The sequence below is a fragment of the Eleginops maclovinus genome, chromosome 9 (assembly GCF_036324505.1).
Source record: "Eleginops maclovinus isolate JMC-PN-2008 ecotype Puerto Natales chromosome 9, JC_Emac_rtc_rv5, whole genome shotgun sequence".
Lineage (NCBI taxonomy): Eukaryota > Metazoa > Chordata > Actinopteri > Perciformes > Eleginopidae > Eleginops > Eleginops maclovinus.
The window spans coordinates 10,651,915-10,661,767 of record NC_086357.1 but is presented as its reverse complement, the minus strand read 5'-3'; the positions used below and the strand labels follow the sequence as shown (position 1 = coordinate 10,661,767).

Below are 9,853 nucleotides of genomic sequence, written 5' to 3'. Positions count from 1 at the left end.
ACCACACCGTTTAATTCACCGCTTCATCCTTCTGTTCAACTTTCATTTATCAACATGACATGAACCAAAGAAACAGACAGGGATAATCATTCACCCTCTCCCTCCCAGGGAAAACTGTTGCTCTTTCTCCCCCCCAATTAAAATAGTTTGAGGGTTTGTCCAGGCTGTCTGGAACTTATTAGACTGGATTCCTTCTACTCGCACAAACAATACCAGCACATTCTGCCCTTTAAAAGCTGACTTTACTGGTTGGACCCACATCATCGGCCAGTTTGTGCCCCCAGGTTGAGAAAGACTTTGTTTCAAGGCCAAGAGAACATTCTACATGGAGCTGATGGCCATGCGCCTGAAATGAGCAGAGACAAAGCCGGCTTGTTTTGCTCCGGGTAAGACCAGAGGAGGAGGAGGAGGGTAAAAAAAAAAGGGGAGCAAAAGGCATGAAAGGAAACTTGAAGGAGAGGAAGAAGCAGCGGGAAAGAGGAGGGATTAGGGAAGGCAAGGTAGGAGAGAAAATGAGAGATGGGGGAGGAAGAGAGGAAAAAGGGAGGAGGGGACCGTGTTTCCATCTCTCACCACAGGAAGTCTGTGAGTGGTTTTAAATGCAAGCCAGAGTCTGGTTTTGCAGGATACTTTTGAGTAAGTGTGTGAGGAACATTCAGCAGCATGGCACGCCGGTGAGTGGAACTTTCTCTGTCTTTTTCTCAAATGTTTGAAGTTAGAAACTGAAAGATCTAAATATATTGGTTCTTAGAAATGTTATAAGAGCAAGCATCTTGTTGGTGACTTTTGTTTTTCCTGTAAGAGAAAAATATTTGATGGTGAGTCATGAAAAATGTTCCATTGGGGTTTTTTTATTGGAGAAAAACTGAACGAAACTCACCAAAGAAATTGAAAATAAGCCCAAAAAGTTGTTGGCGCAGCAGTGAGATACTTCACTTTTTTGCAGAAGTTGCATTCCTGTGCTCTAAGCTGTGGTGTTTTTTGGGGGGTAGATGTTTAAGTCTGATGTCCAAAAAGTGTCAGATTTCCTGATAGCTAGAGAATTTAAGGTTTCAAGGAACATTGTTGAGATATGCAGTTGCATTGCATTTTGGATAAACAAGAAAAACAAAAAAAACCCCATTTATTTTACATTTGCCGTTTACATTTTTAGAATCTTCATCAGGAGAAATGTAAACAGCACCAACAAAAACCAAAGTGAATCCTCTTAACAGATAATATGGCCAGTATTTTGACATACAATATCGACATGAGTGAAACATTATCCATCTTTAGTGAGATAACAGCACCAAGCAACTGTGATGTAAACACAGTTTGCCTCCTCTCCTTCCACCATAGCATGCACTCTGTCCTGCAGTGCCTTTGTCAACAACAAAAAACACTGTCTCCTAACAATGTTTACTTTGCCTATTTGTCCAAATTTGATTAAAAAAAAAACATGAATGGAAACAGACACAAGTATCACAGTACACAGTAAGTGAATGTTGGATAAATGAAAAAGTGGTCAAAACAAAAGAAAGAAACCTTTGAATAGGGCAGTACAGAAACAAGGTATCAACAGCTGGCAGGACATTTGATCCGAAGCTTTTGAGAGCATGACACCACCAGAGTAAATGATATAACATTTCCGCATCAAAATGTGAGTAGACTTATATGCTACATATTTTGTTTGTTCAATAATTTACTTTCACTCGTACTACATGATTGTTTTTTCCAATCCATATCTTTGTTTTCCTCTGCAGAGTGGAGCATCCTGCTGCCGGCTACAAGAAGATCTTTGAGACAGTGGAGGAGCTGAACGAACCTATTCCTGCTACACTCAAGGGTAAGAGAGAAAGCAGGTTATTCTACCTTTCTAGTGACATTTTGTGCCTTAGAGCAAAGCCTGGAAAGAAAGGCCTTGTGACATTTCCAGAATACTTTCCAAAAAGGAAGATAGATTCATATCTAATGAAAGGTTGGACATTTTGGGAAATTGAGAGTAAGTGGCCTGTCCTATTCTTTGTTGTCCAAAAAATATTGTGACAAATATGACAAAAAGCTATTTAAAAAATAGTTACCAACTGTAGCTTTATGTATATAATATCCTGCCTTATATTTTGTTAGCCCCATGCAATAGTGTTTTCTTGTCCGACTGATTATTTACGTTCATAGTCCATGTTTATTTCTTATTTGTTATTTTATTATACCTTGTGCAATGACTGGTATTGTACTAGGCTGTTGTTACACAGAAACGTCCCAGTTTGGGATTAATAAATTAATTCTTATCTTCTTATCTTTATCTTTACCCGATATATCTTGCTTGTTCAACCTGTACACAAATAAAATAGTGTTAATTTATTTGTGAGGATATTTATGTACTTGATCCATATGTCAATTATGTGTGTGTGTGTGTGTGTGTGTGTGTGTGTGTGTGTGTGTGTGTGTGTGTGTGTGTGTGTGTGTGTGTGTGTGTGTGTGTGTGTGTGTGTGTGTGTGTGTGTGTGTGTGTGTGTGTGTCTGTGTGTCTGTGTGTATGTTCACAGGTGTCATACCGTCATGGCTGGGCGGCAGTCTTCTCCGAATGGGTCCAGGTCTTTTTGAGGTGGGAGATGAGCCTTTCCACCACCTGTTTGATGGGCAGGCTCTCATTCACAAGTTTGACCTAAAGGATGGTCAGGTGACCTACTACAGGAAGTAAGAACCCTTCTCATTACCTTTCCAAATCAGAACACACATGTCAACATATTTGTGTGTTCAGTTATATGTTCTTTCTCTACTTCAAAAAATGAATACCCCAACCAGAAGAAGGCTGTTAATGTGCCACTACATTTTTGTTATAGTCATCTGATGTAAGGCTTTCTAAATTGTGCCAGATTTTTGAACTAAATTGTTTTGTTCCTAGCAGAAAAGCACTTTCAATTCACTTGTGTGAACTTCCCAGCACTACATTTCTTCTACAGATTTAAATCCTGACGCAGATCTTTTATGGCATCTGATTTCTGTTACTGCACAGAAGTATGCAGTTTTGTGCAGCCAAATAAAAAAGCTGGCAATGAATTCATCAAAACAGGAATGTTGCAATGGAGGCAACAAAAACAATACTCAGCTGCAGACCACAACAATCCTTATTCCAACTCCAATAGTTGTGTTGACTGAGCAGAATCAGTAATGTATTTTGTGAAATTTCAAAACTAGATTGACAGTATGATTAACAGACCAGACATTTCTTGTTGCGAAGCATGATGTGTGTTATTTCTCTGCTCAGGTTTATCAAGACAGATGCGTATGTTCGTGCCATGACAGAGAACAGAATAGTCATCACTGAGTTTGGCACAGCAGCCTACCCAGACCCCTGCAAAAACATCTTCTCCAGGTAACCCCAAAACCACATACTGAAGGTGCTCTGCTTAATTCATGAAGCCAATTGTGTTAAAAGAACATAGTGATGACATTTTGGGTGATATGCTCACTTGCTATGTTAACGACAGTTAGGTGATGATGTTACAATACTTTAATATTTGTCCATTCAACATGAAGCTGGGGCCAGGAGAGTTTAAAATAAAACCAGGTACATTCTTGTACCATAACATTTTTTATTAACATTTTCTCCCATGTTTAAACCATAGTACCTTAAATGTATGGTCAACTTGAAGCTGAAACATTTAGTCAATTGATTTAGCCCAGATTAAAACTCCTGTAATGTTAATATGTGGTTGTTATCTAAGTTTATGAAGATATTAAACTGAGCATGTTGGTCTTTTAATATGTTGGTTGGACAAAAAAGCTGTTTAACTATGGCAAATCAGGGTCATGCTAGTAGTAATGCTCATTTATTTGTACTTATTCCTGATTATATACACTGTACATATAATAAAAAATCTAATGCCCAATGGGCTCAAAATACAGTTGTATTATTTTAACAAGATATTGCCTTGTTTCTGTGTAGATTCTTTACTTACTTCAGAGGCATTGAGGTGACTGATAACTGCATGGTGAACATCTATCCAGTCGGTGAAGACTTCTACGCCGTCACAGAGACTAATTTTATCACTAAGGTCGATCCTGATTCGCTGGAGACTTTGAAGAGGGTGAGAGATGATTGGTTTACATCCTGCTGAATCAGAAACAAATTAAAAAATATCCACTTGCATAGTAAAGCCAAGTACCAGGTTTTTGTTCTAAAATGAGTACATTTAACTTGAGTAAATCTTTTCAATTTACATTTTTGGACCAAAAGTGATATTTTTTGTTCTACAGCATTTTTTTATTTGACTATTTGTTATGTGTTTATATAATTGTTCATAGACTTATTAATGATGACGTCATGCTTTATCAATGATATAGGCCTTATGAAAGATGTTATTGCCGAACCGATGACAATGACTCTTCAATTATTTTCTGTCTTGTGTGCATACTTGTATTAGGTGGACCTGTGTAAGTACCTCTCAGTAAATGGGTTGACGGCCCACCCCCACATTGAAGCAGATGGCACAGTCTATAACATCGGCAACTGCTTTGGAAAGAACATGAGTCTGGCCTATAACATCGTCAAGATCCCACCCACTCAGAAAGGTGACTTTTGTATCACATTTAAACTGTCATCTGACTGAATGCGACTGATTTTAAATTGACTCACCTTATGAGCTGGACTAAAATGTTACTTTATCACATGCACCCACTCATTACAGAATACTAACCCACTGCAACTTTGTGTTTTCAGATGGGTCGGATCCCCTGGAGAAATCCCAGGTTGTTGTTCAACTACCCAGCAGTGAGAGGTTAAAACCCTCCTATGTACACAGGTATTGAGTAAACTCATCTAATTTTATCAAGATACAACATATTCATCAGAATCTGAGCTTTGCATCTGTACTTGTTTTGCACTTACTGACTGAAGAAACTCTGTTTTGTTTCTATGATCCCTGAACAAGTTGCAACTGCTGCTTAGTGATTTGTTTTGTTTATCGCTCTATTTTTTTGTAGTTTTGGTATGACAGACAACCACTTTGTGTTTGTGGAGCAGCCGGTAAAAATCAACCTGCTCAAGTTCCTGTCGGCTTGGAGCGTCAGAGGGGCCACATACATGGACTGCTTTGAATCCAACGAAAGCATGGGGGTAAGCAAGAGGCGGCACAAGAGGGTGGTGGTTAGATGGTTTGTGAACAATGAATGGATTACAGACTCAGGGGCCTTTGGACGACACTGTCAGTATAAAGTATTAACATTTGTTGGTGGTCAATCATACACAACTCCAAAGAGAAGCAAAACAGCCAAAAAGAGATAAAGAGAACAACAAACTGCTGTCGCAAAAATGAAGAGTAATAACTAAGGACCTAAAAGAAAAGTCAAATGAAAAAAAAGTAGCAAAACAATCAATAAGTGATGCAGGATGAACACAAATAAACACAAACTACCACAAACTGAAGTCAAACTACAACAACAACACCAAATGCATAAAGACAGAATAATACTAAAAAGAGACACAGAACTATAAAAAAATAAACAATAAGACACAACAAAGTGAAGCAACATGACCATAAAGAGACACATAACTACCACAAAAAGATGCTAAACAACCATTAAAAGGCACAGAATGATACAGAACGACCACAAGTGACATGCAGCTGTTACATGTCTGTGCACAGAAACCCATTGTCTTATAATCATTCCAGGGATGTTGTATATTTTGAGTTCTGGAAGAGGGAAGGGAAGTGTGTATGGTTTCATGTGACTGTGCCTGCGCATCTTTGTTCATACAGTATGTCTACATTATGTGTCTCTGCATGTATGTGGGTGTGTCTACTCTAGACATGGTTTCACTTGGCCACTAAGGACCCAGCCGAACATTTGAGCAGCCACAAGTTCAGAACATCAGCTTTCAACATCTTTCACCATATTAACGCCTACGAGGATCAGGGGTTCATTGTGGTTGACCTCTGCACGTGGAAAGGGTGAGTGTGAGCCTTTGTGCGTCTGTATGAGTGAAAACTAAAAGTGTAATTAATTATGTCATAATGAAATATCTCTGTGTTTTTTGGCAGACATGACTTTGTGTATGACTACCTGTACCTGGCCAACATAAAGCAGGAATGGGAGGAAGTGAAGAAGGCAGCGATGAGAGCTCCTCAGCCTGAGGTCAGGCGATATGTACTGCCACTGGATATACACAAGGTCAGCAATAGTAATGTTACTTTTACTTTGAAATTTGTGGAGGTCCTTTAAATGTCTTAACTGAACACATTTCATAAAATGCACAATGTTTTAATCGACTGATCAGTTTTTTGGACTTTGCTTGATCTGTGTTTAAAATCTTTTATCAACGCTAATAAATTATTTTGAACACACTCCATGAAAATATAATTGTAATTACCTACTGTACACGCAAACATGTTTCATGTGTTAATGTCATAAACATAGAATACAATTAAATGTTATTAACATAGCTCCAATTGAGAGGCAAATATTATATAGAGTATAGTTTCAGAAACGTTATTATGCATTGTTCAGTTTATAGTACCGATAAAGAGAAATATTGACATTATACACACATTTAAACCAAAGACAATAGGACAAGGTAAACAAGACATTACAAAAGTTGAAAGCATGTTGTTAGCACAGATCTAGGTTAGCAGTCAAGCTAAACATAGAAAAACAAAATTTTCCTCAATCAACAACCAAAAAACAGCTGTAATGAAAACCTTTACAGCACTTACAGATATTGCTCCAACAGGGGCATTTAAGGAGTAGATAAAAGATGCCTGGCAATACCGGGACCAAGATCTGTCAAAAATAGTGGATGTAACAGTGTCGGTTACTTGTAGCTACTAGCCTCAGCATATTCGACTTAAATTAACTGCTGAGCTAGCTGTGTAAACTTTTTGTGTTTACCCAGTTAGTCTTTTCACATAAAGCACACAGTTCTCACACTACTGTATAACATACCCCCTCAGAGTAAACTGTGTGTTTGCATGTGTGTGTGTGTGTGTGTGTGTGTGTGTGTGTGTGTGTGTGTGTGTGTGTGTGTGTGTGTGTGTGTGTGTGTGTGTGTGTGTATATACATACATCCATCCATTTGTGTGTGTCTCATGTATATTTTAGGAGGAGCAGGGAAAGAATCTGGTGTGTCTTCCCTACACCACAGCAACTGCTGTTCTTCACAGCGATGGAACCATTTGGCTCGAGCCTGAGGTTCTCTTTTCTGGACCAAGACAGGGTAACACACACACAGAAAAACTGTGAATTTCACACCAGTAAAATGGTTTTAAATGTATCTGCAGGGTTCATTCTTGATCCTAAAATCATGACAAAACAAAATTGAGGTCCAATTAACTTTTTTCAGATGCTTACTACCATTCTTTTTTTTTTCTCATTTTCTCAGCCTTTGAGTTTCCACAGATAAACTACTCTCTGTGTCGTGGGAAGAAGTATTCCTTTGCATACGGTCTGGGACTCAACCATTTTATCCCTGACAGGGTAAGGAGTGCTTTCATGATTCACAGGAGAAGTAATTATGATGATGATAATGATTTGGTGATCGAGACTTTGGGTGTTTATTGTTGTCTTGCTGTAGATAGTCAAGCTGAACGTACAGACCAAAGAGACCTGGGTGTGGCAGGAGGAGGACTGTTACCCTTCAGAGCCGCTGTTTGTACCAACGCCGGAAGCTACAGAGGAGGACGATGGTACTACATGTTCTCCTAAATTGAGTTATCACAACATTTTTGTCTGAAGATAAATGATCTTGTTATCTCTACTAGTGAGCCGTTTGATATCTGGAGAATTGACCATAAATGAAAAAAAAATCTGCGTCTGATCAAATTATAAACTTTAACTGTTTTCAAATCTCTTTACACATCTTATCATGTCTTTATTAAAACTCAGATTTTTACCCATCGTTCCAGGTGTGCTGCTGAGCATCGTGGTGAAGCCAGGTGCAGAGAGACCGGGCTTCCTGCTGGTGCTGGATGCTGTGAAACTAACAGAGCTGGCCCGGGCCGAGGTCAACACCATCATACCCGTGACCCTCCACGGCCTCTACAAACCGTGACTTCAACGTTCGTCCTGAAACAGCCAAGAAATGCCTTATAAACAGCACAACGCCTTCACTTTCCTGCCAGCTCACTACATTTTTCAACTAAAAATGGCTCCCAAAGTACCTTTCTTTAGATTTAATTAGAACTTTTTTTCCCCCCGTCATGCCCTTAGGACCTGATAAAACACTGTACATTTATTTTGTTGTTAAATAGAGTAGAATTAATGTTTTTTGGTCCAAACTTGCTCACAATTAAAAAGTGTCTTGTTGCTGGTGGAGTGCCCGTGTAGAGAGAGCTAACTTCAAAAATAATAACTGCATATTTTTGTATGATTTTATGTAAAGTAGGTGTCAAACACAATATTTTAAAACGTTTTTTAAATATTTTATTTAAAAAGCTGGTTGCAGTTGCTTCTTTATAGTGTACACACCAACAAAAAAAACCATTAAAATAATTAAACATAAAAGGTGGAAAAAAAGTATAAACATAATAAAATATAATACAAGTAAAAGCAATAATCATAAAGGTAATATACATATCTACAGTAGAATGGAGATGAACCACAAAGAATACTCAATATAAAATGTTCAAGATTTAGTTAGACCATTCTATAAAAGACTATATACTACAGCAACAGAAATATAGACTTACATATAGACGTATATATATTCTACAGTAGAATGTTTTCCTGTATCTATCCTTGTATCTGACCTGTGATAATACTTTTATATAGAAGTACATATTTTTTTTGTACATGCCACCTATATTATCCAGACAAAAACTCCAATACGGACATGAGAAACGAGTAATACAGCTCCTGTGTAACAGTTGTTAGAATTGTTCTGTTTACAAGTTTTCTTGTGCTGCCCCCAAGTGGCACAATCAATAAATGCATGTTAAATGATATCTCGCTAATTTTAAAAGTACCTTCCATCCCTTTTAAAGGGTTCTGCTCATTGGGGTGGGCAATTAACTGCTTTTTGTACCTGCTGTACACTGTCCATGTGGACACATTTGTATTCAGAATGTAAAAATGATTGCCAATTTCTGTTCAAAGTATGAAAATAAAACTTTTACTACTCTGATTTCAATTAACGGGACATGTGTAATCAAAACATAATAACTTTCTATTACTAGGAATGTTTGAAAATAATATACCCTAGCAAATACAGCAATATATGGTAAAATAGAATACAAGTCAAATGTTTATCATTATATAACTTTTAGGATTTTCACATATTGGGTTGTTATGCACTTCCAGTATGTTTGAGAGTTAGTTTGTATTGATTACTTATCTTGAGCAGCAGGTGTATTATTAGAGTACATGGCATATAGCTTGATCCTTTTAATTGGAAATCAACCTCTTTTGGAGCTCCAATATTAATGTTAAAGGTGTCATAGCTTATTTGTGCTATTGAGCTTCTGAAAAGACTGCCGTGACCCGGATTCGAACCGGGGTTGTTGCGGCAACAACGCAGAGTACTAACCACTATACGATCAGGGCGAGCTGTTCATCTGTCAATAAACGGCTTACAGTTTTATTGCCTGCACTCAAATATAATAGTGAATATGTCGTTCTTTCAGACCTCCTCTGTAAAAACCCTCAACATTCATTGAATCAATTCGAATATTAATTTGGCATTATAATTGTATTTGTATCAAACACTTTTAGTTATTTTTGAATGAGAAATGACCGAAATAGGAAATCCTTTGAAATAAAGTGCACATTTAAGATCGTTTTAGTAAGCAGACCCCTCACTGAAATGTAAAACGTAAGACCATCATCTGTTTTAGAGGAGCAATTTAAACCATTCAATCATTAAACTTAACGGACTTTT

At 37.7% G+C, this 9,853-nt stretch overlaps 1 protein-coding gene across 3 annotated transcripts; it reads left to right on the top strand.

The window, feature by feature from the left end:
• Window positions 1-258: 258 nt before the first annotated feature.
• rpe65c (retinoid isomerohydrolase RPE65 c) lies at window positions 259-9,100 on the top strand. Of its 3 annotated transcripts, none has more exons than XM_063890481.1 (14): window positions 259-386; window positions 1,743-1,825; window positions 2,526-2,676; window positions 3,248-3,355; window positions 3,929-4,070; window positions 4,407-4,554; window positions 4,703-4,784; window positions 4,966-5,098; window positions 5,791-5,933; window positions 6,024-6,153; window positions 7,081-7,195; window positions 7,361-7,455; window positions 7,553-7,664; window positions 7,884-9,100. In XM_063890481.1, exons 1-14 carry the CDS (start codon window positions 352-354, stop codon window positions 8,027-8,029), a joined length of 1,623 nt encoding a protein of 540 aa, XP_063746551.1. In that variant the 5' UTR covers window positions 259-351; the 3' UTR covers window positions 8,030-9,100. The 3 variants fall into 3 exon arrangements, with proteins under 3 accessions (XP_063746551.1, XP_063746552.1, XP_063746553.1); XM_063890482.1 differs by lacking the exon at window positions 259-386 and adding an exon at window positions 479-674; XM_063890483.1 differs by lacking the exons at window positions 259-386; window positions 1,743-1,825 and adding an exon at window positions 1,884-1,981.
• The last annotated feature ends 753 nt before the right edge of the window (window positions 9,101-9,853 follow it).